The sequence below is a fragment of the Haemaphysalis longicornis genome, unplaced genomic scaffold (genome assembly GCF_048455015.1).
Source record: "Haemaphysalis longicornis isolate Haplotype H1 unplaced genomic scaffold, Haemaphysalis longicornis Haplotype H1 scaffold_1, whole genome shotgun sequence".
NCBI classification, from domain to species: domain Eukaryota; kingdom Metazoa; phylum Arthropoda; class Arachnida; order Ixodida; family Ixodidae; genus Haemaphysalis; species Haemaphysalis longicornis.
In genome coordinates, this window is record NW_027526203.1 from 318,056,921 (window position 1) to 318,082,938 (window position 26,018).

Sequence of the window (26,018 nt, forward strand, 5' to 3'; positions counted from 1 at the left end):
TTGTAAGCCTAATCGTCTCTGGCGGGGCCATCTGGCATCCCCGAGCACTTCGAAGCTCCCACCATACGGTGAGCGCCTCCCCATTGGCGCAGGTCGTCGGGCTCCTCCACAAGGCGGGCTCCGCGAGTCGCTTTCTCGCATAGTTTCTGGCCGAGGCAGAAGCCGCCGCCGCCACCGCGAAATCGCGAATGCAGGCGTGAAAAAAAAAAAAACGCGCGTGCAAGGCTCATAGCGACCCACAAATGCTTCCCCATGCTCCTGCTGGAACGGTGGAACCCAACAATTCGAGCGAAGGGCAAAGTGGCAACGTGCGGCGGCAGCGGCGGTGAAATATGCAGCTTGTAGGCAAGGAGCTTGAAGGTAAGAAGCTTGCTCAATGACTCCGTGGCTCTCTGCATCCGCAGCATTGGGCAGCCCGTGCCGCAACCACGTATTTTATTGAGACCCCATTTCAGCATTTGCATCTCCAAAAATCTGTTTCTACAAACTAAATTTTGTGCGTAATTGTGCATGAAACTTCATTACACTAAAATTTCAGCAAACAGGACTTCGTTGCACAGAGGGTGAAAATACACGGTGTGCATGCACTTCAAGTTAAAAAAAATTCTGTGGTTCGTTACATCAGGGGTTTCGCTACATTGAATTTCGTTGCATCAAGGTTTGACTGTGTACACACTCAGTGTTGGTAGTAGTAAAACTATTGATAAGGAAGACAAAAGAAGTGACTTTGAAACCAACTTAGCAATATTTATCATAAACCTTAAGATTTCAAAAAAAAAAAAAGCAAACAAATAGTCCTGCACGTGAAGCTTTTGTCACACTTAAAGATTCCATTAAACAAGAAAGTATGGAAAATGGTGTTGCACGTTCAATGCAGCCGTAATGATGCTATAAAAATTTTGTCAGGCATAACGTAAAAGCAAGACTGTAGGGCAGCATAGGACAAAATAATCCAGCCAGTGCATCTGAGACCGAAAAAATTGATTTGACTTGTACGCCATTTTTTTTTTACATCACTAAACCTAGTATGTTTTCTTTTGAAAAGATGTATGAAGACACTCCACACAGGTGTGGTTAGCCATTCCCACCCAACTTCAGCGAGCCTTTTTTACTTGAAGTGCTTTGGTGAGACAAGCTGCGAACCTAGCCCAACCCCAAGAACTGACCTCTGCCGAGTCCTCGTCCTTGCCATAGTCCTGGCTGCCAACGATGGGCTCCTTCTCTTTCATCCACGACTCCGCTTCGTTGGCGTCAGCAAAGTACTGGTGCGCCTGGAGAGAGTCTTCCAGGTCACGCTTGCGCTGCAGGGCCTTGTCCTGAAATGGCAACACAACATGTTAGATGCAAACCACAGATAATTACAACGGAGGCCGTTGTGTCACACAAGAAACTAAGTGGAACCAAGAAGAAAGCCAAAATTGCAATTTTTACTAGAAATACACTAACGACAATTCCCTAACCTTGCAGACACTGCCTACTTCGTCTTCAAAGAAAAGGCAGTGCTAGACCAATCATGCAGGAAGGCAGGTGGGTAGGCACTGTGCCATTTGCCAAGCGGTCATCCCATCTGCCTCTCTGCATGTTTCATTCGATTTAGTGCTGCTTTGCTTTTTGTGGTGGAAAATTACTGTCTAGCTGGCCAAACCTGAAATACTTCACTACTCTCTCTCCTGAGAGTGCATGCCGCTGTTGAAAAATTGAAGACCCTGAATTTTTTTCAAAACTGGTGCTAAGTTTATGCTTACTGAATCAGTTCACGAACTGCTCTAACCAGTGGCGTAGCCAGAAATATTTTTCGGGGGGTGGTACACACTGCTGGTAAAAAATTTAAAAAAAGATAAACGGTGCAAAAACGAGAATGAGTGCGTAAAGAGCATGGGCGTCTGAGAAAAGATGGAGGGGGGGGGGGGATGCGCTTATAAAATTTCGGGGCGTGTTCCGACACCCAACTACCCCGCCTGGGTACGCCCTTGGCTCCAATGCTCACGAACCATTATGCTGCTAAGTTTAGACAAATCGCAATTGCACCAGAATGAACGAAACTGAATTGGTGTTTCTTTAATTATGACACTCTGGTTACTATAGCAATGCACACTTCACCCGCTGACAAAGGCACTTTTCAGCACCAGCAACCCACAGTGCTAGCAGACGTGACAATACTGCAGCACGACCAGCCAGGTTTGTCCTTTCCACTGTATCTGAGTGATGAATAGCTTCAGAATAATTCGTTTCATCAAACACCAAAACCACAGCTATTTTATATAAAAAGGTGACTGTTCCGAGGTTTTCTGTGCTTGCTGAAGACAGCACACCTGGCCTTGAGTTAGCAGATGCAGGTACGCAGGAATGGCAAGCTGTCCAACCAGCTGTTCCCAAAAGCTCACCTTCAGCTGCTGCCACTTCTCACTGAGGTTCTGGATTCGCTTGTTGATCTCATCGTGGGCAAAGTGACCATCAGCCACCATGTTTTCTCCCGCCTCACAGACGCTGCGCACTCGGTTCTCGTGATTGTTGATTTCTGCAAGCACTGCCTGGTGCTTCTTGATCAGGTTCTGCACGCCGATCAGGTCACGTCCTGGGAGGGAACAGCCAACATTAGGTTTACCCTACTACCAGAAAGACCCCCCCGATATGTGCTCGATCCTGGTAGAACAGTGTGCACAGTAATGCTACACCTGCTACCCTCAAACAAGTTATGCCATTGGCTATTTTCTTAGTTCATGACGAGACCACCCTGTCATGTATGTAATGTACTGCCATTATGTGGTAATGCAGTCGAACCTCAATTTAATGAACCTCAATGTAACAAAATTCACAATGTCACAAAATTTGTAATGCAACATTTTTTTCATTTCCCAACCCTTGTCCCATAAAGAAAATTTTCAATATTTAATGACCACTTCATTTACAGCGTGCATGGGCAAGGATTCCTACAGCAATGCTTGCCCGCAATATAACCTCCTTCCAACCTGGGCAACTGTTATCACCAAGAGGTCCAATCCTGGCGAACAATAAAGAGCTTCAGCTCCTGCTACCTGTGTCAGTTAGTTATTGCAGCCAAAGATATGTTGGTGCCCCTTATGTCATGTATCCACTGTAAGGGCGATATGGTTGCAGTGCTAGAATTTTGGGGCAATTTTGTTATGTGGCTGACAATGACCAGGCGTGCTATAAACACATGTAAAACTCTTTGGACTCCTGAAGTATACGAACCTTGACTTACCGAAATTTGCTGTTCAGCAATGTTCTCGGCTGTAAGTGGGACTTTGTTATATCGAGGTTTGACTACACCCATCACCCATTTTATGAGCAGTTTTTGTTTAGGACAAAAAGATCACATTGGTGTTTTACGTGTCAAAGCTATTCCTGGGCTATGATGTGCTCAGCACTGGGCCACAAAAAGAGAAATACCGTATTTACACTATTGTAAGTCGACTCGAATGTAGGTCGACCCCCAAAATTGCATCTCTCTGTCTCCAAACAAAAAAAAAAAAAAAAAGAGAGCAACCGTAGGAGGCACTGTCGCGCTATTGGCCTCGAGGACATGCCGTGGCACCACCTATGAGAGACGTCACTTGTAGGACGCCGGGTTATGTTGTCGTTTGCTAGAACACATTTCCTGTGCTTACACGACTGCACGCTTTTTTGTTGTGGCCACCGAGTGCCACCTCCTCGCAGTTTTGATGAAAAAAGTCTGCAGACCGAATAATCCAGGCAAGCAATCAGCGACTCGCTTGTTCCCGGCGGCACCGCCGCAGCTAGGTAGTTGCTACCATCACCACCGACAGCTACTACGCAGCCAGCTAGCGCCAAAGACGATGCAACTGGTGCCGAGAAAAGTACACTGTTAATTCATTATGAAACACTTGCGACGTGACATGTACGATACTGTGTGTGCAAAGAAAATAGACCTTGCAGCAGCGACGGAAACGTGCCGCTCAGTTGTAATCTCACCACGTGTACTGCGCGTTGCCTTGTAAATTAATGACTATGTGAGAACATGATCGGATTGCATCGCCGCACATGCTTAAAAGGGCTGGTACGATCTGCAGTTTGGCTTAATAAGCAGTGCCTATTTCCCCTGCAATGTTTTTTTATATATATATTTATGCCCTGATTTGATTAACGATCACTAGTACTCTGTACTGCTGACATGTTTACTTTTCACGACAACTTGTCCGCAATGTATGAATGGTATTTACGCGAGTTTTCAACGCCTTCGAGCGGGTTTAGACGTGCCTATGTTTATTTTTAATTAAGGCATCGCCGTGGAAATTTATAATTGCAACACGGGCTTTTGTCTGTTTACAATGAGCCTGCGCCTTTCTCCAGCATCAAGTTCGAGAACTCACGACTGCTCACAGACGGCGCGGCGCGGCTGTGTACGAGGCGAAACACATTGTGGGATAATGGGGAGTTTTAGAATTGGGGAACTAAGCGTTGGGGACCCCCAAGAAGTTAGGAGAACCCAAAGCAACACGCCTGCACGCAGCGAGTTTTAGAAGAGGATCTTCTTCAACAGCTAACTCACCGCCGGTTTCAGATGCCCCGAGTCCGATGTTGGGAACTTTAGGCTTAGCGTCGCGGCAGATATTTCATTGCCGCTATCGTTAGTCGCGAATGATAGTCCCGAACACAACTTTTCACCACACTGTCACCCCTTTCTCGTATGTGGAAGTTTGTATCCCCGGTGACTGACATTTAAGCGATCGATGATCAAGATACCTGCCACGGCCTCGGCCGATTTTCGCGCGCAGGTATCGCCACCCTTCTACCGCTCGCCGCACCGTGCATGAACGGGCCGGCAGTACCGGGACCAACGATCGCAGTCGGTCGGCGTAGATCGCGGCAGATATTTGAGCATCGCTTTGAAAATCCCCGCTGATGACACTACCTAGCACAACTTTTCACCCCACTAACATCCACTTTCGCGAATGTGGAACTCCTTTTCCACGATCAGTGTGATTTTAAAAAGCGGCAACAAGGTGTTGTTGCCGCGACCTGCGTCGGTTCGAGCCGCCGGCGGGCAGGCACGGCGGATGTGTGCGCGGAGCATTTCTGCGAGCAGTAAACGCTTCATGATTTCCTGCTTCATCCCTTTCTTGAGAACAACAAGCGAAATCTAGAAATTTAGCTCGGCAATCATCGTAGCCCACAATGTTGATCAGGGAAACGAGCCGCAGCTTACGCTTACACCGGGTTCGGTCGCATACGTCCGCATACACCACCACGCTCAAGTCGTTTGCGGGCAGCGTACCACGGCTGACACAGTTATGAAGTCCCCATGAGGTCAAACGACGCTTCACGCACTAATAATTAACTTCAAACACCGAAAATTAACCCGAAAATACACTTAGAAAGCGCTACCGAAACGAAAAGTCACGTGCTGCAAGCCAACTACACAGCAAAGTAGGAACGGGGATCCTACAAGTCATGTCAAAACGATCGCAGTGTTGCCATCTCCAGTGGTGGCCCTCGCGGCCAATATCAAAACAAACAACACGGCGGCTGCTACTAGCGGCAGCTCGCAATTTCCTTTGATTCGTGAGTACGTTACTCGCATTCAAGAAGCGTTTTGTTCGTCTCTAATAAACAAAATGAGTATTACCGAATCCCTTGAATCAATGCACGGTGCTGTAGGCACAATCATATCACGTTCATCCGAACACGATGGTGGAAGGTTAGACGCTCTAGATATGGTGGACAAGCGCACAGATCGGAAACGCCAACTTTCAAAGTCGGCATCAGCTTCATTGACGCTAGAATGTATGGAATGGTAAACGCTACGCTTTGACCGTAACCATAGAAACCACGATTTTACGCTTTCCCCAGCTCGTAGCACCCCTGATTTCTCATTTCTCTTGCCGTTACAAGCGGCACAAAGTTCGATTTCGATTCTAAGTCGACGCCCCAACATTGGATTGTCAAACTTGAAAAAAGGGGGTCGACCTACAATCGTGTAAATACGGTAGATGGCGCAAGTATTGTGCGAGCCCGCCAGCGAGTTGCCAAGTCATGAGCAATGCGAGTTATCCTGGGGAACCCTTCAGCCCGTTTCGAGCAGCCCCTCCCTCGGGGCCCCCCTTACCTCGGTTTGTGGAGGCAGCGATGGGTTCCTTCTCGCGGATCCAGGCCTCCTCGTCCTCGACGTCGCGGAACAGCTGCTGCACGCGCAGGGAGTCCTGCAGCTTCTGGCGACGCGTGGCCATGGGTGCCTGCAGGGCGTTGTAGCGCTCCACCAGGGCTGCCTTCTTCGCCACGATGGCCGGTGCATCAAAGTGGCCCTTGTCCGAAAACTGCTGAGCCTGGATCATCACTCCGTCCACACGGTCCTGCAAGGGTAAGGGGAGGGGCCCCACGCACACACATCAGTGCTGCCTGCTGACCACACGAGGACTTGGAGCACCACCATGCCTAGACAACTTATGGCAGGCTGGTAAACGTCTAGTCGGTGCACACACACAATAAGCAGCCATTATGCATTCTAACTGAAGTAGGTCTAGCTCTTATATATCACTGGTGACTCAATGTTTTTCTAGAATGTCATCCATCACGAGGACATAGTTACAGAAAACATTGCTACAAATAGCAATGCTGTAAACATTTAATGAAGTGCTGAGTTTTTAACTCTTATTTAATAAAATTTCTGTTAAGCACAAACTGTAAGAAGGCAGGCAGTGCCTTAAATTTAATACATAGTGCTCTCTCAATTGCTTAGCAATGTCAATTTTTTCCAATCTGCAGTTTATAAAGCTTTCATGAACTTTGCAAGGCCTATTCCACACGATAACTAATTTCTTTTTACGAGCAATGCCCTGACAAGGGGGTCCAACACCCCCATGCTGCGTAACTAAAAAGGCCCAAGCAATGCAAGTACATGCAATTTTATAAACAAAAGATGGGTTACCTCTCTTTTTTCCAGTCTCTGAGCTGTTAATTCAGCCCACTTATGGATTACATTCTTTGCTTTCACTTGATCACTGATTGAAGTCAAAGTTATACAAATGCGGAGTTTTCTGATGTATTTCTACAGTTCCACGGTTTCTTCGGGCCTAACAGCTATTTGTTTTGAAAAAAAAAAAAAAGTGGCCACAACAATGTTCCATGGAAAACGAAATGCCCAAAGAACTTATGCCCTACTAGTGCAGCTCTTTGTAATACAGGCCGTTTCTCTTATTAAGACAACTGCAAATAAATACCATACAGTTGTGACAGGGAGTGAAGAGGTCATCAGCATGAACACTACAAAGTCTACCACACTGCACCAATTCCTACATTTCTTTTTTGCCTAGTCACTAGCACTGATTTTTATTGTTACATTAGTCCAATTGATTAGGGCATGTACATGTGCTTCCAACACATTTTTCCTTCTAGAAAATACAGCCAAAGTTGTGTAAAAGTACCATTCCCTAATAAATTCTGTTCTATGCTCACTGTTCTGCAAGTAAGCTATCTGTTGAACACCGTTTTCTGCCCGTTATGCTAATGGCATACATGCATCTATGAATGGCTCTGCAGTATCTCCCAGTCAATGGTCTGATTTCAGTGAAGCCTGGTAGTGGCTCAATTTTCCTGAAGCTAAAAAGAACGTTAAGTGCCACTACAGCACAAAACACACGCACACATGCACAAGTGCAGACATCTAAGCCTAACTGGCATGAAAAACTATCGGGTTACTCACCGAATGAGAGGCAACGTCAGTCTCCAAAAGTGCATGCTTTTTCAGGAGGTTCTGGACGCTGGTGAGGTCCTAGAGGAGACATGAATGAATTTCGTTATCTCCCTCAAACCTCCTTTGTCAGAAAGCAGAAGGTACAAAACTATGCGCAGCATGCATGAACTGTAGGTTTTCCATTTTGATAACAGGTACAATCAAAGGATGTGCAGAAAAACTCTGCCTCAAACAAGAACAGGTTCAACACTCTTGCAACAGGTCACCTTCCCTGTGACAACAAAGCCGAAACATGCAAAATAAATAAATAAATGCCCCCCACCCAACTAGGCAGTACCTGCACTCCATGCTTTAACCCCCCCCCCCCCCCCCTCCAATACGGTTTATTAAGGCTGACATGCCATGTGGTGCAACAACATGCTGCAAAGTTGCTGTGTACCTGTTTCGTGTCACCATTTCAGCACGTTCTATAAATTGTCTATGTGTGCAATGCATGATGGGTCATAAATTTTAAAGGAATAACACAGCTAAAAGTAGAGCCACGAAAGTACAGTAAAAACTACACATTATGCATTGCAATGTTACACCTAGAAATAAACATGCAAATGCAGCGCAGAACACTGATGATACAGTTTTGCCAACCATCATGGCGCTTACACTACAAGTACAAAACCAAGTGATTATGCTTCTGATTTTAGACGCCTTCACTGTTGATCATTAGATGCAGCATTAAATATTTCACGTGAATTACACTCTCCTCTTCCCCCCTACACGAGAAAAATGTTACACCCACAAATCCAACAGCCAAAGGATCTATATCTGGCATTTGTCTGAACCTGTTCACATCAACTGAATTCTACCAGTGGGAAAGAGCACACTTTACTATAACAGAATCTGTTGCTATAAGCTGCACCAAATATCTCGCTAGGAGAGAACCACATAATACCTAATGATCAGCTTAAACGGATCCAAGAATGCCCTTGAAAACTCGTGTACACATCAGTGCTCAACAGCCCCAATGAACACACTGAATGCTCATCAATACAGCCAGTTCCCGATTTCAAAAAACAGTCGTTTTCCTAGGCACGATTTCACTAATGATGGCTAAGAGGCAAGTCCAGCCCACCTTTCCACAGTCCTCGGACATCAGCTGCCCTTCCACTTCGGACAGCCAGAGCTCAATGTCCTCGACGCCCCTGTTGAACTGCTGCTGAGCCGAGGCCTCGCTCAGTTTGGTTCCCTTGGTGTCAGCTGCCTTGCTGAGTGACTGCCACAGGGTGATGATCTCCTCCATGCGCTGGCTGCCACCCAAGAGCGCACAGACAGATTAACGCTACACCTCCACCACATCTACAACTCAAAGAAGTTTCACTGCACAAAGATAGTTCCATGGTTACTACTGCAGTCTATATGTACAGCCTTTTTATCATTTCACTGTAGTACATTGTTTCTACTCACAAATGGCACGTGCATGAATTGACATTTGTACTGCAAGATAAAAGTTTTGCCGCCTATGGTCCTGGTCTACACAAGACACACCAATGATTTCTTGTGTTGATTTTTGCCCCCTGTACTTTCGCTATATATTCTCTCTTCACACACAAAGAACTGTACTCTATGTTTAGTACGATTTGGCAGTGCCTATGACAAAACATGGCAATTCACCATAGATGCGCAGCCCGACAACACACGCACACTTATCTCAATGCCATCACCAACAATACCAGACCAGGCTAGCCAGGAGAAAGAAGCATGCAGTGTTAACCTATGACCGTGTGATGAGGTGTCGCTGCTGCAGCAAATCAAGAGCGGTCAATCCGCCGAATGCTACACGCGTAAGGTACGAGGAAGAAGAAGGGGAGAAGCCGTTAGGTCTCGGAGGCAGCAAGATGGCCACCCTCGCGGTGTAGACCTAAGGACCGTCGCCGGCTCTCCCGTCGAGTCTCAACGAGACGACACCCGACGAGACGACAAGAAGCTGTTGCGCCCGTCTGAGTGAGCGATGTTCCGGTGGCGTGGAGCGCGGGCAGCGAGGCCTAACCGTGGCACAGACCTAAGCCCTTCCATCCCACTGCTAGCCATCGGCCACCGCCAAGTCCTTGTCCAGCGAGACACCTCCTCAACGACTACAGCAACCTACTCTGTGGCCAGACAGAAGTACGTCTCCGAGTCGTCGCATCAGAGATCATCTCGTCGAGCGATCATTGGCTGTGAGCGCATGACTTCTTTCATGACTTTGTCCACTATCTTCTGCACCTGAGTGTTCCCACATCTAGTCCGTCTGTGTGCTTCAGTGCCATTCCCGCTTTGCACATTATTGAGTTAATTAATATAGTTGTGTGTGCGTTTGCGAGAACGTAGTCAGGGTTCGTGACTTCCTACGCGGTCTGGCCCAACATTCCTTACAGACCGTACCAACAACGCAGCAAGTTGACCCCATGAGATATTTGTCTGCAACAAATTAAACCAGCTCCTTCGGCAAACCAAAACTTGCCGTGGTACAAATAAAAACGAACACTCCCACTCTCACGCTGCACATAAAAGAATTAATACCCGTAAGCGATTACTTCATGTTCCATTTCAAGTTGGACATTACACCAATCCACCAGCCACCATCCAATAATGGAAGGGCAGAAGAGGAGTAGCTAAGTTGTTACCAGACAGTGGACCAACTTTCTGTTTTGTCTTCCCTCAGCTGAAACACTCATTTAGGCAGAGATGAAGCTGTTTTAGAAGCTATTACTAACTGCATTGCTGCACACATCCCTCACACTCATTCGAGCTATTGTTCTGCCCAAGTTTTCGACAGTATGCATAATAGACAGGAAATCCCCTGCCCCTCCCCCCCTCCCAAATACTGTGTGAATTGTTGCTAGCAAAGAAGAAGTCACGGTCAACAAATCTGCACATGTTAAAGGCCAACTGCATGCAAATTTCACCTCGACCAAATTTATTTTTTATGTGTAGTAAGTACCAACAAATCAGCTGGGACACGAGTGGTAGCCCTGTGAAACGCCGCGTTAATCAGTCAGAAGCGTTTAAAAAAGCTCCGCTGCAGACCACGCTGCACATGCCGGCAGATCGCGTAAACAGCCATGACGTGCCTCTGACGCTGCAGCCGACGGGGGCTTCTTCCTCTGGCCAGCCACGCAGCTGGAGAACTGGTCGAGCTCTGCTGCAAACGCTTCACCCATTGGCTTCCCCGTGCGTGCGTAGAGCTTGCACATAGGCTTGCTCCCGAACTGTTCACCGTACGGCTGCTCGCTGGATGGCTGCAGCGTCACTTCTACGGCCGCGCTCTTCTCGATTTCAGTTTCAAAATCGTCGATTTTTGCTGGCCGCTTGCGGCGTCCAGGCATGTATTTCAGCTGTCGTGTTTTGCATCTTGCTTTCTTTTTCAGCAGACTATACAGAAATGTTTTCAAGAGGCTGAAATTTTGAGTGCAGTTGGCCTTCAAGAGGGGACGTGTGTAGTTTCAAGACACATGCATATCATCAATGTCCACAGAGTGTTCAGCAAGAGATTGCGACAGGAACAGTCACCTGATACGGTCCGATGCATAGTGATTGGCCTCGACAAGCTCCTGGCCGGTACTTGTGATGTCCTCCACGCGGCTCCTGTTGGCATTGAGCTCCTGAATGAAGTTCTGGTGCTTCTGAACTTTGCCGTTCAGATTGGTGGGATCCTGACAAAAAAGGAAACATTGGAAAAGTTAAGAGGCTAGTGAATTGGCACCTGATAAACAGTGTGCTTAGTGTTCATGTTTCATAAAGTTGTTAGACCTGCTTCCAGTACACGCCACTTACCATCAGTTCATCAGTTAAACTTCATATTTTGAGGTGTTTTATGTGCCAAAGCTACGGCTGGACTATGAGGAGTGCCGTAGTGGAGGGTAAATTATTTTTGACCTCCTGGAAAAGCTAACACATGCCGAAATCGCCATAGATGGGCATTTTCATTTTCATTTTTTTGCCTCCATAAGAAAAACATTCACCGCAGCCGGAGTTAAACCCACATCCTTAGGCCCAGCAGCAAAATGCCCATGACACTGAGCCACCGCAGCAGGATACCAATGTTTATTATAATTTTTTAGTGATATTTTCATGTATGCTACACGTCAAGCACTTCAGACAACACAATGCAGTAAAGCCTCGTTAGAAGAGACACTCAGGCACCCAGAAATCATGTCTCTTGTAACCAAGGTCTCTAGAATGCAGTGTTGCTAACACGCCAAACATATGAGAACCAACCAAACCGTTATCATTCAAATGTCGCTTATAACCAAACGTCTCTTGTAACAGTGTCTCTTGTAACGAGATTTTACTGTATATGGCAATTTAAAAGGGCAGTTCTGCCATGTGGAAGCAAAATAAATCCTTAGATCAATAGCAAAACAATGTGACTAACCAGGTAGCTTTCATCCAGGGCAATCTTGAGCTTCTCGTTGATCCAACCCTTAGTCTCATCGCAGTCACGCTCAAACTGCTGCAGACGATACGACTCTTCCAGCATGGTATGGCGAGTGTGGGAGCGCTCCAGCAGCGCATTCCTCCGCTCCAACAACTGTGAAGGAAAAGCAAAGTCACAAGGTACAGGAGTTTAATTTCAGGTATGAGGGAAGGGCCCTGAACACAATGCAAAAGCTTCTCAATACCACATAAAAAGAAAGTGAGAGAAATAAATGGTGAAGTAAACACTTACAGCAGCTCTCCTTTGAGCAACATCGTCTGCGGCATAGTGCTGCCCTTCAATGAGCTTGGTTGCAAACTCGTCCAGAGCCTGAAAAACAATCATGGATCACTGTCACTTCAGAACCTTGCTTGCTGAAGACATCCAGGTACACACTACCAGTTCCACAGCCTGCCAGGCAGCCGTGTAGTGAGATGGCACAAAAGTTAGTGCCCCGACATACCTTGATCTTCTCCTCCTGCGCGTTGAGCGACTTCTCGAAGTCCTCGTGCTTCTTGAGCAGGGCCTCGACCGAATCGAGCGAGTCCCCGAGGTCCTGGTTGGCCAGGAAGGCCTCCTGCTTGGCCATCCACGTGTCTGCCTGCTCAGTGTCCCGGTAGAACAGCTGCAGGTCCATGCACTGCTCATACAGGATGCGCCGCTCCTCCCACAGGGCCAACAGCACGCTCTTCTCGTTCTCAAGGACGCCCAGCTGCACGAACGCACCCACAGCTTGCTCGGAAGCCACACACACAGGCTTCACACCACAATGGAATCCAGAACTTTTCCAGATAACGCACACACACACCTGGCCCACGCGACGCTCACCTTTTCCTTCACCTCGTCAACAGCGTAATGCTTCTGTTCCAACAGGATTTGCCCAGCTTCAGCAGTTGAACGGAAACTGTCCTCTCTGGCGTCAATCTCGCCCTGCAAAGAGCCACCTCAGTACTACTGCCCACCTGTCAGGCAGCACAAAAACAAAAGAGAAGCGCCTGGGCACCTTGTGCTCCTGATGTCGCTCCAGAAGGGCCTCTGCACCGGCCACGTCCTTAGCCAGCTCATCAGCCGATATAATGGCGTTCATGTCATGGATCCAGGACACAAGGTCTCGGAAGTCCGCCAGAAAGCGGTGCAGCAGGTACGATTCGTCCAGGCGTCGCCGCCTCTCTTGTGCCTAAAACGGAAACAAAAAGGCCCAAATTGCGGGGAAGTTCAAAATTGCTAGCAGTGGGCCTACTAAGTGTCCTTCAGAGAGATCAGGTGAGTTAAACCAGCTTCACAAGGGGCTGGCCATGCTTTCATTACTACAGATCAAAAGGCATAAACAAAGCAAAAAATTATCTGCGACATTTTGCTTCAATCTAATCGTACTGTCGTGTTCATATTGCAAGTGTTATCTATTTTCAAGCATGTTTGCCCTGTAGTGGAAGTGCCTTTAGACAGTGCCAAATATGGTCTTTGCAACCATGAACGAGGCAGAAGATAACGTGAAAGTGAGCTTACACTTGCCCCTCCTCCATTTCTCTCCTTTTCTTCAAAAAGACTCCACCAACACCACCACCATTATCACAATCACCATCAACATCAACACCTTGACATCATAATTTGTTTTCACTTAGTCAGGAAGTTTTCATGTCGCAAAGTTTTCTCTCCAGATTTCCCACTACAGTACTCAGCTATGACATGTGTCAAGGCATACTAAGGAAAACTAATTTTTTCATTTCAAGCATGCAGGGAATTTAAAATGCACTGTATAAGCAATGCAAGGATATGAGAACACACATGATCTTAAAGTGCTTTTTCATACATCACCACCATCCACTTGGTGCCCTCAGTATGTGGAATGAAGGCATCACCCCAGTGACTTCACTTGCCTCTGTACCAAATTTTAGATTTTAGGGCCAGTCAAGTTGCCTACTGCTACTTTCTTCCCTAAATATCCCCCATAAAATTGCACATGCTTTATGGAAATAAAGTAATTTAATTTCATTATTCTCACCCTCTTCCCCACCAGCCAGTGCTCTGCACTCCTCTACTTGCTGAAGGATGGAAAAGACAAGGTTCTATAGCACTGTGGGCCCGACATTGTAGAGACAACAGGCGAGTGTGGCACAGCAAGAGCACACTATACACGAATCAATATTTTCACTGCAATTTAAATTATCTTCACAGTAATAACACTAGGGGTGTGCAAATACATATTGATTTTTAGTTTCGAAGTGAATAATGATTTTGTTCAAACGTATCGAAGCAAATAATTACAAATTGAAGTGAATATTTAGCGATTTCTAATAGGAATGCTGAAATTTACAATTTCTCAAGCATGCTTTAGTAACTATATCCTGTAAAAAATACAAGGCTCGTATAAAAAGTCTTGCAAAATTTTTCTATGGTACGAAACAAACATGTGGAACCTATCCTGCAGTTTTTAGCTTTATTTATGATACTTTATTGCATATGGGGTCAACTTTCATCACATGTGATGGCCTCAACCACAAGTGGTCTAGTATCAGTGTAATGGGGGTACATAATTTGACAAGTTGAAAGTAACACATTGCTAGTTTTAAAAAAAAAAGGAAAAAAGGCAGCTTCTCGCACGTTCACGTCAGTTTTGGGCATGAAAAATTAACCTGGTGTTCAAACCCTCCTCTGCATGCCTCCATGGCGCAGTGGTATCATGCCTGCCTTGCGCTTGCTTGCGGGCTTCTTTTCTAGAACTACACACTCATGAAGTTGTTTTTTTTTTTTAACACAGCTGTGCTGCTGATGTCCCCCACACATGCACATGCAAGGATCTTAAATATGGGATCCACAAAGGGCTAGTCTTGAGGGAGGGGCATGTCAAAGCTAAAATGAACATATCAAAACAGTTCAGACCAAAACTAGACAAGTGCCTGACAACAAACCCAAGTGGGTGACAACACGTGCACATTGGGGGCAGCTGCAAGAGTGCCGCAGTGTCAACACCTCCTTGTCAAAAGAGCATTATCTCGGTGTCTTGTAGCACGACGCTAGACAAATTCATCACAAATTCATCGTTCTTTCTTATGTTCCATAATAATAAAAAAAAAAACAAGTTAAAAAATGAAAGATCAACTTAAGCAAACCAGCGACTCGGGGACTATGTCAGTAGGCAGCTCGGCTTTCTTATCTGGAGAGTGTTGACTAAAGCAGCTTGAACGGACTAGATTATCAGGATGTGAAGAGAGAAGCATAGAGGAAGAAAGACTTCTTTTCGCACCCTGATAACGTGGTCCCGTTCAAGATGACCTAAGAAAACACTAAGAAAACTCAGCTGCCTACGAACACAGTCCCCTGAAGTTTACTGAAGTTGATCTCTTTTTTTAAACCTGTTATGTTCCTCTTAAGTACGAATGTACTTTATAAGCGACCCCGAACCTTCCGCCGTCCGCAGTGCGCCTCCTCCTCTCCCCTAGCAACGGCGCGAGGAGCGGAGGGGAGCGTCTGTAGCAACGGCGCAGCGACGTCACACCCCACGTGACTGCGCGTGCTCCGCCCTCCCGCGCCGTGGCTGCGCGCGCCCCGCACCGGCTCCGCACCGCTCCTCGCGCCGTGACGTCACACTCCACGTGACCGCGCGCTGGCGCCTTTGCCGTCTGCTCCCCCCTCCCCCTCGCGCCGTGACATCACGTGCTCTGCAGCTGGCGCGCCTCTCCCCCTGCTAGGTTTGCACTCATCCTCGGCGCGTGCCTCTCCCCCTCGCGTGACATCTCCCCCTCGCCGGTACTGCGCCTTCGCGCGCGTCTCTCCCGCCGTCCGCGCTCCCCCTCTCCCCTAGCAACGGCGCGGAGGAGGAGAGAGAGCGTGCGTAGCAACGGTCTCGGCGTAGCAACGGTCTCCTGCTCGGCTTAGCTGCGGGCGGCGCGCCGCTGTGCCGGTTCGCTTCGCGTTCCGTCCGCGTGAGGTAGCTCGCTCGTCGGCTCCGCATTCCGACGCTCGAGGGCGCTTTCCCAAGCATTTCCCAAGTGAGAGGTACGTAACGTGCGAATGCCAAAGACTTTAACATAGCGCCCCTCCGGATCAAATCGGGTAACTTCGGGTAACTTCTGGCAAACTCGGGCATTCGTACTTTGCCATCTTCCCTCTTACTTGGGAAATGCTTGACTTTTTTCATTGTGAGACATAATTTTTTTTTCTCTAAGAGAAGCACGTGGGAAGCGTTGGCCTAATGCCAAGGAGATGAGCGGTGCTCCCTAAAGCACCTTCCTCTTCCCATTTTGCCACACACCACCCCCACATCACCGCAGCAGTGCAGGAAAGCCTGTCGCCGCGAGCAGAGAAAGCAGGTGCATGTTTCCGAACTCCAAAGTACTTCGAAAATTCATTTGAAATTTTAGAATAGTGCCATCCAATTCGATGCCGAATCGAATTTTGCATTACTGACTACGATATTCGAATGTTTCGAATATTCACAAACCCCTAAATAACACCTGCCCTTTCAAGTGGTATGACTGCAAAAATGCCAAACTAAGGGTATGCCCCATTTGCCCCCTCTATGATACAAGACCCTAGATGGTTTAATTACACAAATCGTTGTGACAGCATTGTGACCTCACTCTGTGCCTGCCATGCCACACACAGTAAAAACCTACTGAAAGCTAATCTCCTCTCCTTTTGTTTTGAGCACATCTTCGAAAAAAAACACATTATTGAAACTCTATAACCATCAATGGAGTCACCCACATGCAAGCAGGCCATATTTGGAAATATGTATACAAGTTTTTGCGCTCAATGCCACCCAGCATTCACTTGGGTGTTGAATGATAAAATGCAAGACTTGGCCTGAATAAAGATGAAAAAGGTGAACTATGGACTCTGAAAAGGACGACAGCACTGTCACAACAAAGCCAATCTTTAAGAAATCAAACAAGTGATGCCTTACAAGTACAATTGCTTTCTCATTTCTGTTAGCTGCATGTTATTGGCTAGCTTGACCATCAACTGGTTATTTCACCTTAACATAGCCCCATTACAACATTGAGATTGCTAATTATGGCAGCAGCTATAACAAACTCTTGCTTATTGCAAATTACGGCAGCATGACAGTCACAGTATCAAATAGAGCAGTGAACGTCTACTTACTGCGAACTCCCATCATACAGGACACATGACCATCAGGTACATCATAAGAGCTCAAGTGTATTACCACCTGCACAGCATGTACAGTCAGCTGGAAAAGTTTATAGACTTTAAGGGCAGCTATTTGAGAGACTACCTCCCGCAGTGGCCACACAGTTTTTGTGTGTGCGAGTAATTGCCTACTCATTTTTGTTAATCAAAAACTGGAGTCAATCGTCGCTAAAGTGGTCCTCAAATTTTTGCACCCAAGCTGTACACTGATGCCATACACAGTGAATGAAGTGGACAAGAAGCAGTCCTTGCCTTTTTCTTAAGCATCTCCCAGGTGGCCATGATCTCTGCATGTTTGCCTCGAATCTGGTCCCCAAGGTCGCTGTGGATGCTGCACAGCCTGTCGGCTTCTTGGCCCAAGGTCATCACCTGCAACGGAAACCGACACGTCTGACTCATCCGGCCAACCAGCTGTGCCACAACGAGCCCATATTAAACAAGCAGACCAAGAGAGACGGCACACGCGAGGCAGCTGCACCCGTACCTTGTCCTCCAGGGCAGCCAGGTCTCTCTCGATGCCCTCGTGCTTGCGCTGGAGAGTCTGCACGCTCACCAGATCCCGGCCGTAGTCATCAGAGGACAGCACTACGTCCTTCTCGGTGATCCAGGTTATTGTTTCGTCCGCATCTCTGCACACACGGGGCCACAGGGTCAGAGAGGAGCACTTCCCACAAGGCTTGCACATTCCTCGCACTCTTCCCGCATTGGCTATTCCCTCCCCGTCTCCTTGGCACAAAAGCCAAAAAGAAAGTGGGCTATCAAAAAGCTGCTTCAACAGGAGCAAATACATGAACAACAAGCAGGGCCGTTTCCTGCCAACTGGTGGGTAACTTGTGCGAACCTGTTGAAGCGCTGGATCTCGTGTGCGCCGAACAGCCTCTCCTGCCGCAGCAAAGTGAGGGACTTCAATTTGTTCCAAGCCTCGTTCAACTCCTGAAACATGAAGCAGATCAAGAAATTTTAATCTGCCGTTTGCGTAAGTGGCGGCATCGTGAAGACTACGCTCAAAGATACAAATACACTGTTACAGGTAGCGGATGATGAACCTTTGCTTATTGACCATGAACACACAGGAAAGAGACCCTTTGACCTAAGCTCCATGGGAAACTGGAAGAGGAGGAGGAAGGTTATGGCCATGGATCAGTTAAACAACTCCTAAAGTAAAATGGACTTTTAGTACCACATACAGAAAAGGCAACTGCACTGGCTCAATTCTCCAAATTTGCGGTTTGAAGAATCCTCACGTCTTCTGCATACCCGCTGTTCTCTGCCAAGCACCAGTTGGCCGCCACATGGTGCAGTCGAGCAGAGCTAGCATTGCAGCCTAGACAAGTTGGACTAGGTCACTGTAACATAGTTAAGCTCCTCAGAGGTAAGCTCCTCAAAGGGGAGAGAATTTCGGAAACCTTAACTTCCTTGAAGAGCCCCAGTGTCTGCGAAACATTACTTGAGAATTACTTTATTCATGTTTCCCTAGGTTTACCGGGGGGAATAATTTCTTCAGAAATATTTTATATTATCCAGTCACATTTCAAAGCAAGGAAGCAAGCTGTCAATAACTTTTACAAGAACTTGTTGCGGTGCTTGTTGGTTATCGTGTGCAAATGAGGCACACCAAATGTTGGGCCAAGAGGTCAGAGAATTTGGGGGGGAAAAAAAAAATGTCAGAGGGCCTGAGAACTGACAGAAGTTTATCACATCCATCAAGACAAAAGGCAGTAACTGTCAGCGAGGCATCAGCAGTGTTGCACAATGATGAGGTAATGGCCATGCGACCCACTAGCTAATTTCCCTCACGAGAACCCATGACTTATGGCAGCTGTGCAATTTGCTGAGGCTGTCAAAAGCAAACGCAAGTTAGGCATGGCTTACAAGCTTGCAGAACGAGATCTTTGCACTTAGATTTAATGCATATTCTTCTTACAGCAGTAAAAATGGTGTAAACAATGGAGGTTACGAACGCACATGTAAACAAAGAAGCACCAGTGCACACTGTGCGCACTATGCCGGTTATAGCTGCACAGCCATCCGGCGTGTTAAGCTTACAATGGCCAAATGGCATAAGAGACATTGTCTTGCGTGACCCTGTTTGTCGAGCATACCCAATGTTACACGAAACGATTACTATCAACAGTAAGAAAAAATTAGCCAGGTACAAATACGGTCAAAAACAAACTAGTGCAGACAGCAGTCCCGAGCAGTATCGTGGCGCCATCTTGGAGGAAGAACACTAAACAAGGCAACAAAACATGTTCGGCCATTCATTGCAGCCCTAGTCACTGTACTAACAATTGTTTCAAGTACCTGTCCTGGATACGTCATCACTCACGTTGCGAAACAATTTAGAAGAATTAAAATTGGCTTAAATTGTTTATTTTTCAGTGAATAAAGAATCGTTTGCAGTCGGACAAGCACTGGGGGCACCATAAAACACCCAATTTTTCAAATAAAACAAACTTGTATTTTGTCTTCATGGCCCCTTTAATTAAGTGTCCTGCTGGCATGTGTAGGTCATTGTCTCAGTGCTCCTCTTAGGGCTTGGGCCCAAACATACAATGAAAAATATTTAGAATAAAACAGTTGGAAGTAGTGCCTATCTGTGTCCCCTTTCTTGTAATTGTTGTACTACCTGCACTAACACCCATGTTTTTAGCCAATAAAGTTGTATGCCTGGCCACAGAGAATGCCACTCAATTTTCAAGTGCAACTCTGAGGCACTGAAGTGTTACCAAGCCTGTATATACAATTCATCACGTGGGCAGCAGAACTTCAATGCTACCTCAAACACCAGCTGCCAGATGCCCCAGCCATAAGAGAGGGAAAGTATACAGCTTGGTTCCCCACAGGAGGAACCCGAGCTCAAGACAGAGCGCTCGTTTCAATGCAGTTCCCCACCTCTCGTCTCTTTCGAATAGTTTCTCGTTCGGGGTGGTCGTCATTGATCAGCTTCTCCGCCTGTTCGTTCACTTCAGTCACTCTGAACTCTTGGCTGGCCATGTCCTGCAACAAAGTGAACACGTGTGACTTTCAAGGACTCCACTGCACTGACAGCAAATAATAAGAACATGCCAGGATAGCCTCAAATATAAAAGCTCTTCTCCACAGGACCGTGCAAATAGTACCTTTTGAAATTCGTCAAATTTGCGTTGAAGGACTTCAACGTGCTCCAAGTCCTGACCGAACTCGTCAGCCATCACAAATGTTTCCTGCAAAACACCAAGAAAAGACAACCCACATGGCAGGGTTTCAGAATAGACGCAATGACATTCTTGCCGCTCCAGGGGCAGCGGTTCTTCATCCTTCTCCTTACACCTGAGCCAAACATCTGCTCCTCAGTAATGCGAGAGGTACCATAAGAATCACAATCCCACTTATGATCCTCATCACCCGAAGCATTGAGCGGAATCCTGAATGCACTCACCGCACGGGATGATGATGCACACAACACAGATACCAATCCCAAATTCTTTGACAAGTACACCAGTAATGAATCCAGCATTAAAAGCAGGACAAAAAAGGGCTAAACTGAAGAATGGCAAATTGTGACATATTACATAAACAAGCACCCCAAGCTATGTATCACCACAGTAGCACTTACGCGCAACTACAAACTGCTTCTGCCCTTAAGTTCTTCCTGCCCTTTACTGCACCAAACAGCTGCAATCAACATTTAGGGCTACACACCTGAGCTGAAACTGCAATTATGTTTAAGTAAATGTGCTCATGCACGCAATAGGGAAGTTAAATGCCATAGGAAAGCAGGTTTCTGCAATTTCATTTTGAAATTTCATTCAAAGAGTACAAGATATAAAAAAGAGCACTAAAGTTGACATGACATGCACAGCCCAGAAGAAGTTTTTTTTTTATTTGATCTGAACTGAATGCAACAGCGTACATAACTGTAATGATTCAGTCAGACAACAAGCGTCAACGAAGAAACACAAGAATTCTATTTAAAACCATCCAGTAAGGCTATACCGCAACCTCTGACAGCAGTACAACCCACTGACCTTGTCGTTGATCCAGAACATGACCTCGTCACAATGGCGCAGAAACTGGACCAACACCAACGCTTGTTGCAACTTCTGTCCCTTGTCCGCCAATTTTCTCAGGAGAAGCTCCCAGAGCCGATGAAGCTCATCAAGGCATTGCTGTACAACGCAGAAGAAAAAACAAAATTATTAGACATTGCCTCTTGTCCCTCCAATGACAACTGGATATTTTTAAGTCAAATGACATACAAGTGCCTGTAGATGCTTAGGAGCTGCAAACACTGCCTACCTCCAACCCTTCAACAAGAATGACAACTGGCAAAACTGACCCAACCAGCCTTGGCTATGCAATTTCAAAGAGCGGAGTGGAAGCAACCCCCTCAAAAAGCATTACTGTTTTTTTTTCCTCCTCGGGCCAGATGGGGGAAAAAAAAAAAAAGCATTGCAGTCTGCACTAAGCAGTCAATCAAGACTGCCATTTAAATTCATTATAACGCAGCTTCATTGACACAAAATTAATTCGTTGATCTGAGGAGCTAAGACAACATGGCGTGAAAACGTTAGGAAGCACAATACAACAACGTACAGTGCAAACAGCTTTCAATTGCACTACTAAACCGAAAAGCAAATAATAGAGAACTTAATTGCGTTATGTTAGGAGATTTATTTCACAAAAATTGTGGCCCCAGTGCACACAATCTCCAGAATTTTATTTAGTACGTCCTTTCAGTTGAGTCTTTTCTGAAAGTACATCTTTTTCAGTAGCGGTGTGCATGTTTGTCATGCTATTCCAGTCAACTATGGTGCGCGGGATAAACGATGGAGCGGAACGAAGAGAACATCGTAGTGGGCGCTTAAATTTGCTGAGACGATCACAGCGTGGAAGGACCGAAGAGGGGCACTGTCATGCATGCAATGACACGCGATATAAAAATGCGATAAACGAGCAGCGAAGGGATTAGACCTCTAGCCCAGTACAATTTCTACTGATATCTCGAGATAGCTTCTACAAAAAATAAGTAAATTTGGCTGCTCTGTTATGAATGAGTAGTTCATTTAGAGCACAGAACTTGAAAAAAAAAAAAAATGTAACCGACATGCTTATTAAAACTGCAGGCATCAAGAAAGTGAACGTCTTACCTTGATCTTTTCCGACTCGAAATGACCATAGCCAATCATTTCCATTCCTGTGTTGTCAAGCACCACTATGGCATTGCCGTGAGCGGCAACTTCTGCTTCGAAAGCTTGATGCTTTTGAATTTTGGCCTGTAAGAAAGAAAGAAAAAGCCACGCATAGTGCTTTCCTTAAAAAAAAGGAAAGAAGAAGGTTGTATTCCCTGACACTTCTACAGAACATGCCACAAAAGAAAATAAATCAATGTGAATGCAGAGACAGATTAAACCCAAACTGCATTGTGCGAGTCACAGCTGGGCACTACCACACCCAGCATGTAGGCATCTGCAAGCACAGTAGTGATGGAAATAATCAATTGTTTCTGATCCCTAGTTGAAAGCTTTTTTTAAATGTTCTAACCAAAGCTGGCATAATATTGCAAGCTGTTTTAAACACTAAGAAACTACAAAGACCACAACAGCTATGACCCTAGAAATTGAGGTTACACCCTGCAATTCTTGAACAGGCAAGTCCCGATGCTTTTACTAGACTATGCAGAACTGATAATGGTTTTGAACAACATAAACCGAGTCAATCGTTGCAAGTAGGAAACATACACATCAGCTCCATAGACTCGGCCATCACCGACCTGTAGGTTTGTGGCATCCTTGTAGCTCTCGTCCGAGGCCGCCTGCAGTTTCTCGTGAATCCAAGACTCGAGCTCGTCAGCATCGCGCTTGAAGTACTGGAAGCGGCGAGACTCCTCGAGCCGATCCCTTTTGTGGCGGGCCTCGCTCTTGAACTGGGAGTAGCGACCCAGCACCTGCTCACGCCGCTCCTGGATGTCATCCACCGTCTCCAGTATCTTGATGTCCCTCGGCTGGACATCCATGGCTGCCTCCGTCGGGTGGCTTCAGCCTGCCAGGGAATCACCTGGAAGAAAAGAACCCGCCACCATTCGGGGAAAAGAAAGAGCAACAAGTGAACAAACTAATACAACACGAGTTTTTTAAATGTTTTCATACATCAAAGTTGTGAAAAAAAAAAAAATTATCAAAATCAAAATTTTTGTCACGTCGTAGAAATTGATAAAAAAAAGGAGTTCTGTGTAACAAACCACCAGAAGCAGAAAAAATTTCGAATATACATTGAGTAGGGAAACATTCCACAAATACGTCATAGAAAAAATGTTGACTTGTGCAGAACAGTTTGTCAAATACAATAAAAATGTTAGCACGCACGGTGCCCGCGTCACACAGTGAAGTCAAACCTCCATTTCAAAATGCGCAATTTTGGGCGGTTCCCTGGAAGAAATCTGGCAGTTTGGCATTATCAGAAGCCCCAATTTATCTTCACGTGACAAAAACTTTGCATGTACGGCCAGCACAGTATTGGGGACAAGCATGCGATGCGGAAAAATCTGCATGGAGTTGAAAGCGAAACTCGGTGGTTGAGGCTTGTTGACATTCACTGTCAGTTGTCTCGAATGAAAACATACACTTGCCGTTTATTATCATCTTCTGACTCACTATTATAGCCCTGCTTGCAGGAATGCGGTGAAATGCACTAGAATTGTGCCCTGCAAGCTTCAACCGAGTGGCTGTTGGGCGATAAAAGAGTTCATTACGAGCCTCCTGCATTGTGGCACCACCTAGCATTTTCGAAAAGAAACAATAGCAAACCTGTTAGAGACTCCGTCCGAATAGACAATTCTAAGGAGCGATACTAGACCTCCAGAGATACCCTTGCATGGAAAAGAAACTGGCCAGCGAACGGTTCGCAGTGTGCAATGCCGGTATGAAGCGCTCTCCTCATTGTAACTGATATCTGGTGATTGGGTGTTATCTTCTGACTTGCATCAGAAGTTCTTATCGTGAAAATTGGGTTAGGGTGGGGTGAAATCAGGAGCAGCATGCTTTTTTCGAGGATCAGTAGCGGACGCTGAAGGTGCCATGGCAGATAGGCTTGAAGTTGGGTAACTGCATAGTAGCGCCAAATATGAATTTCCCGATGCAGATACGAAACCGAAACTGTTGTAAACTGTTTGTAAATGGTCCTGTAGTAAGTAGAACTACAACACGACTTTGAGCAATGTGCGCAAAGGCAATAAAACTGCCTAAGATCATAAAATAACTCTGCAAACACTGGCACTGCTTGATATTTTCAGTCGATTTCAGGGATTGCTACCATCAGAGTGCAAACCTGATTGAAAATCAACTCATTCACCATTCATGTCCTGACAACAAAAACCAAACACTGATGCAGAGTAATTACGAGCGGCACGCCTCCTTTTTTGGTCACCGTGACGCGCAATGACCACGCCCCTGTTCCACACCCAGGTGATGCAAACGCGCGTCAAAAATCACATTTTTCTTGCAAAAAAAAAAAAAAAACAGGACTGGTTTTGAAAGGGCATTTTCTGAGCTAACTCTAAATAGCTTTACTTGTTCGTGGAACGCTATGAAAAGGGGCTCCCAACATAGCATTCAAATTGAACAATTTTGAATAAGCGCGGTAACGAAAGAGAAAGACAAATCCGTGAAACAAGGACCCCAGAACACATGTCCACAGCCACAGTTTGCTTTTTGGGCAAGATTAAGCATGCTTTTTATTTTTTTACTCAAAACATCATACCTGTTAAAGCGACATTTCGGGCCTGAATGAAACTTGCTACGTTAGATTTATTTATAAGTAGAGTACAAAAAAAAAGAAGAAAAAAAGTACCAAAGTTCTCGTAAACCCTGTACCTTTCAATTTGTGTACAATTAAAGAAAATGTGCTTTATGTTCACTAACTGTGTACCCAAGAAATGTCGAAAACCGATCAAGAAAATGCGCCACTACAATAATACTATGTTATAAGCAAAGATTCACCACACAGCTTCCAAACGCAGTTCCAGTGTGTAAAACATGGCATAACAGACACCTTATGGGCAACTAAAACAATGTTAGAAAGTTAGCTGATCACCAACTAATTATACACACACTGTACAGAAATCTTGGAGTCTCATGGTTTCCTGCATTATTCTACATCTACTGTATAAATCTGGATTGGTTGTAACTCTGATACAAAACACAAACTGAAATCAATGCCCTTGATGTGAGTTTTGGAAAAACAGTTTCCTTCCCATCTCAAGCTTTTCTTCATTGCAACCAACAAGCTAGATGGCCAAGATCCCACTCAGCACCTTGAAGACGCACACTGACCATCATGAAACCGCCAGAACAAACATTCTTTTTTTGCCTGTTAACAAGACAGTAACTTCAACAGCAGCATTAAGACTACCTCTCTAGGCAATGCTAGCTCGAACATTTCACACGCTGAGAATTCAGAATTTTATTGTCAGTAGTGTTGTTAGGCTGCAATTAACCTGCCTATCACTGCCCCTACCAGTGTACAGCTTTCTCCAATGCTTCTGCTTATAAGACAGAGGGGTGAATTTGCCAAGGCATTAGAAAATTTCAAGGTCATCAATGTTTGAGTCATGTTGCTCATTTAATTAGGCACAGCCCTAATGTAAAACCGATCTAACTATGGCTTCCCCATGATCTTAGTTAATTAAGAGCTTATGTGATAATTACCTTCTACAGCGAGTCAAACAGGTTGGCACCATACAATGCCCTCCCCCCCCCCCCC

The 26,018-nt window shown here is 45.9% G+C and overlaps 1 protein-coding gene across 3 annotated transcripts in view; it reads right to left on the minus strand.

The window, feature by feature from the left end:
- Alpha-spec (alpha spectrin) overlaps positions 1-26,018 on the minus strand; it is a 74,319-nt gene that overhangs the window by 43,423 nt on the left and 4,878 nt on the right. For all 3 annotated transcript variants that reach the window (XM_077682296.1, XM_077682295.1, XM_077682297.1), the window contains exons 2-20: positions 23,032-23,315; positions 22,409-22,534; positions 21,287-21,427; positions 20,399-20,482; positions 20,172-20,276; positions 18,118-18,209; positions 17,761-17,905; positions 17,529-17,645; positions 13,126-13,299; positions 12,951-13,052; positions 12,586-12,834; positions 12,375-12,452; positions 12,081-12,236; positions 11,216-11,358; positions 8,799-8,973; positions 7,682-7,750; positions 6,089-6,332; positions 2,385-2,575; positions 1,167-1,316 (exon numbers count right to left, since the gene is read on the minus strand). In XM_077682296.1, the coding sequence (XP_077538422.1) occupies positions 1,167-1,316; positions 2,385-2,575; positions 6,089-6,332; positions 7,682-7,750; positions 8,799-8,973; positions 11,216-11,358; positions 12,081-12,236; positions 12,375-12,452; positions 12,586-12,834; positions 12,951-13,052; positions 13,126-13,299; positions 17,529-17,645; positions 17,761-17,905; positions 18,118-18,209; positions 20,172-20,276; positions 20,399-20,482; positions 21,287-21,427; positions 22,409-22,534; positions 23,032-23,274 (2,784 nt within the window). In that variant the 5' untranslated portion in view covers positions 23,275-23,315. The remainder of the gene's footprint in view (positions 1-1,166; positions 1,317-2,384; positions 2,576-6,088; positions 6,333-7,681; positions 7,751-8,798; positions 8,974-11,215; positions 11,359-12,080; positions 12,237-12,374; positions 12,453-12,585; positions 12,835-12,950; positions 13,053-13,125; positions 13,300-17,528; positions 17,646-17,760; positions 17,906-18,117; positions 18,210-20,171; positions 20,277-20,398; positions 20,483-21,286; positions 21,428-22,408; positions 22,535-23,031; positions 23,316-26,018) is intronic.